Source organism: Priapulus caudatus, unplaced genomic scaffold (genome assembly GCF_000485595.1).
Source record: "Priapulus caudatus unplaced genomic scaffold, Priapulus_caudatus-5.0.1 Scaffold1104, whole genome shotgun sequence".
Classification (NCBI taxonomy): domain Eukaryota; kingdom Metazoa; phylum Priapulida; class Priapulimorpha; order Priapulimorphida; family Priapulidae; genus Priapulus; species Priapulus caudatus.
The window spans coordinates 37,587-41,999 of record NW_014578165.1 but is presented as its reverse complement, the minus strand read 5'-3'; the positions used below and the strand labels follow the sequence as shown (position 1 = coordinate 41,999).

Here is a 4,413-nt window from a genome sequence, read left to right as displayed (position 1 = left end):
GTTAGTTCATTCCACTACTGAGGTATGTCAGTAAACTCTGCTCTGAATCTTACTTATTTTAGATGAGGCCTTGCCTTGAATCTTACTTATTTAGGCTACTGCACTATATATATGTTAAATATATATAATAGATGTATATAATATATAATACTGATAACGTTGTCATCAATACTACAATGACGTTTTATAGATACCTGCTTCAATACTGATAACGTTGTCATCAATACTACAATGTACGTTTATATGATACGCTGCTTTAATACTAATAACGTTGTCATCAATACATCAATGCACGTTTATAGATACGCGGCTTCAATACTGATAACGTTGTCATCAATACTACAATGTACGTTTATTGATACGCTGCGCTTCAATACTAATAACGGAAATCTATAAAAACTGCAATAATGCCTCTCAGAATGACAGTTACAATCAATACAAAGAATACAAATACAATGTGAGCACAGCTGTAGTAGACGATCAAAGCATACTTGAAGTAAAGTGTCCATTTGTGGCACTCAAGTGCAAGGCCAGATGCTCAAAGAGATGTTCAAAAAAAACTGACTGTAAGATTTTAACGAAATGGTCAATCAAAGCTGGTTCGAATTGTATTATTAATAAACAATTTTAGTTTCTGCAGCATGTCATCAATAAACTTTTCATTGCGCTTAATTGTAAATATTTGAAATTTCAGTGTAAAAACACAAAAATAAACATTGTTCTCTCTTTTGAGCATCTTAACTGGCCTTGCACTTGGCATAGTAATCATGTGATGTACTTAATGTTAATTCGCCATTACATTCGCGTTTTAGATATGGCACTGTGATTTCGTTGATCATTATAGTTCTGGCACGAATGGACACTTTACTTCGCAGTATGATTTGATCGTCTACTACACCATCTGGAGTAGCTGCCAAGAAGGGTACTCCTTGTCAACAAATAATCCACATCTCTTCACCAGCAATCCGATGCTTTCTCGAATTCTTAACCGCCTAAGATTCATATTTTATTCCATGGCTAGTGTATCGCGTAGTGGATGGATCTTTGCCCGATGATGGCTGGCAGCTAATAGTTTTGGAATTTTGGCGGCGCGTTGCTATTATTATGGATCCGAACCTCGACGCGTAATGCCGCTTGCTGCGCTCCGCCTTCCACAGCTTGCTGGCTGGACTGGTCCCGTGTGTTTTCTTCGATCTTATTAATCATCATCATCAGAGATTTCTTTCAGCTGAAAAGCAAAATGATAGTTTTTCCAGTGAACATTAATGCTGCATGTGTAGTGAGAAGAGTGATCAGGTTATGGAGCGACCCAGATTTGAACGAGGGATGTAATTGTCCAAAAATTTACCTTGACCTAAAGTCGACCTTGATATTTTATTTTATGGCCAAATAATTGTCACACCCAAGTATGTTGTAAAAGCATTGGTAGGTTGAAGTTAAATTTGCAAGCTAACATGTATGTTAAGCAGGGTTACAATGTACCTTAGATTTACGTAGAAAAGCTTCATCTGAACGCATAACATAGTCATGCATGAAATTCAGAGCATGTGGATTGGCTGGCTGGTAAAGCTGTACGACTGGCATTTTGTTATTTGTACCACAGCTGGCCTGAAAAATAAACAATAATAACTCAATATTTTGCTAATATAAGCTTTAATTAAGTGCTCTATATTTAGCTAAAATAGAAATTACGAATAAAAAGTAAGGATTTGTGGGTTTTTTCATGTACCTTGTTAAGGAGAAACAGTTTAGAAATATATAATTAAAGTTAAAAGAATCCAGTGTTGTAAAATGTGTCTTTGTAATTGCTACCAAACTTAATATAAGTGCAGTGTGTTATAACACTTCTGTAGATTTTTTCATTACTCTAGTTTCATTTCAGTTTTAAATTAAGCAAACAAACCTGGTAATTAATAACTGCATTCTGGAAATGGTCAGGGTAGCCTTCTTGATTTCTGTATTCCTCTGGACGTGGATCATATCGGAATGAATGTCCTCTCATGTCATGTAGCTTAGCAGCTTTCATGGGGGAACTTCTATATGCCTTAGCATGGTGAAACGTTTGAAGTCTCTGGAATAAGAAAGAAATCATAAGATGTAATATTAGAATTACAAATTTAGAGATGAATTAAAATTACCACAATCGCTATTATATAGACAGCTACTTGTTGGGGGAAAACTGTCAATAAATTTTCACATGTAAAACTACAATAAATCAACAAACAGTGTTGTCAGTTACCTGTGTACAGGTGACTTCAGTTATTATCTTTTTACATTTTCCAAACTGGACCACACAGTAAAGGATGCATGCCACGTGTTTGCAGTGTGCTGTAGGGCCCTGGCCTGCAGCACAGTCACACTGAGCTTCTTGGACCACTCCATTTTGATCTATACTGACATCAACATCATAGGACACGTTCTTCCTCATTTCTGCCCACACACACCCTCGCAGAAATTGTTTTCCATCCCCATCTGCAACTCGAATGAATCTTACATATCTGTGAAAAACAGAAAAAGAACAACACATTATTTATATATGTTCAACTATAGTATTTTTGTATCAATAATCTGGGTAATGAAACTTTGTGACTGGACTGCAGTTTATGTTCATTCTGCACATTTTTTTGTACTTGAAATAAATGTTTTGTAACATAACAGAATATGGAAATAATACCAAACAACATTGTTGAAAAACTGATTCCTACAAGAATTGATGATCCCATTCTCACACACTGATCCTGTTTATTCTAACTAATATGAGTATCAATTTAGATGTCTTACCTTTCATTATACATTTCTTCAACTTTTTCGTCATACTCCTTCTCATTCGACCGGAGGTAGTCTATGAGTCGCTGCTGAGAAATCGTTACCACGGTCGACATACCAGCATGTATGTCTTGGTATGCCTTGGGCTCTGGGACATCCATCACAAACTCTGGCTCGATATTTTGGGATGCCAATCTTCCCAAGTTGTCTAATCCACACAGTCTAGATGTACAGAAACAACATTTTACTTAAACAGCCAATTTTTCAATCCACTCACTACCACTACCAGTAGTGCCAGTAGTAACTGTCACCTCTAAAACTTACCTGGATCACATTAATAAACCCTTCTAATTAACACTGTCACTTCTACAACATACCTTGATTTACTGACTGATTTTCTGACTTACTGTAATTTTTTATCATCATTTAACTGTCTAGACTAGACTATATATAGCTTTTTTAGTTTTTATAAGCTCGAGTTTTATTTTTATTGAAGTTTGCACATTAATTATTGATACTATGATAGTACAAATTTTTTTTTTACAGGCAAGGACTCTTTCTAAAAATTCAAGGAAATTTTCATGAAATTCAATGACTTTTCAAGCACAACATCAACATTTACTAAATTCAAGTACTTTTCAAGGACTTTCCTCAAATTCAACGACTTTTCAAGGACTGTGCGAACCATGCAATACTACTATTACTACTACTAGCTAAATAATATAAAAAATATAACTTTTAGCTCATACTAAACTAAAAACAAAGTTTTTTAAAGACTAGAATATGATCACGGACTTGTATTGTAAATATAAGTAACCGTTTACGAGCCTGTGTTTCAGTAGCCGAGTAGACTAGTTGACTCGTGAGTGACAAAAAGGTCTGAATTCGAACTCTCTTACAAACCTGTCTACGAGCTCTTTCTTCCTTCCAGATACCTTTACCCCGCGTTTTTTCAATTCTTCTCGCAACTGGGGAAGTTTCCACTCTCCATAATTTACTTCGTTTGCCATCGTAAGAACTTAAATTAAACTTGTCGACAACCTATTTGCCGAGCAGACGCACACAAATGTATTGCAAAAACAAGACCGCATCGGTAACAACGCCCAGCGCGCCACAGCACGACAGAATTTTGTCATAACCCCATTCCGTGTCAGATCACCCAATGGGTTACACCTTACCCTTTTTAACTTGGTTGACATTTGGTTTATGGGGTAATTTAGGCTAAAAAAAACTGAAATTTTAGCTTTGTCGGACGGAAGGTTTTCCCGCTACGCCCTGCCTTTTTTTGGCGATTTTTGCCAAAATGGGTGCGCTCGTCAATTTTCAAATGGTCATATCTCTGTAACCTCTGGGCAAAATTTGTTGATATTGGTGTCATTGGAAAGCTAATTGCATAGGCAATCAATATCTGCCATTATTTGTTATGTAGGCGTTTGATGACCTTTTGACCTTTACTTTGACTTTGAATTTGAGCTTGTGGATCACGTAACCTTGAGATGAACTTTATGAAAATTATACCTTAACATGTTTTCTACATAATAAAAAAAAATTCGAGATATAATATTTTTTGTTTGCTTTCTAGCTCTTCTCAAAGTTGGCATACTATGTGCAATAACGCCTATTCCTATGCAATGCTGTACATGTATG

General features: G+C 35.8%; 1 protein-coding gene across 1 annotated transcript; it reads right to left on the bottom strand.

Annotated features, from left to right (window-relative positions):
* Positions 1-1,367: 1,367 nt before the first annotated feature.
* LOC106815391 lies at positions 1,368-3,903 on the bottom strand. The gene is made up of 5 exons (XM_014819842.1): positions 3,670-3,903; positions 2,782-2,988; positions 2,240-2,498; positions 1,904-2,071; positions 1,368-1,608 (listed from the first exon to the last, which is right to left on the bottom strand). Exons 1-5 carry the CDS (start codon positions 3,774-3,776, stop codon positions 1,462-1,464), a joined length of 888 nt encoding a protein of 295 aa, XP_014675328.1. The 5' UTR covers positions 3,777-3,903; the 3' UTR covers positions 1,368-1,461.
* Positions 3,904-4,413: the final 510 nt, after the last annotated feature.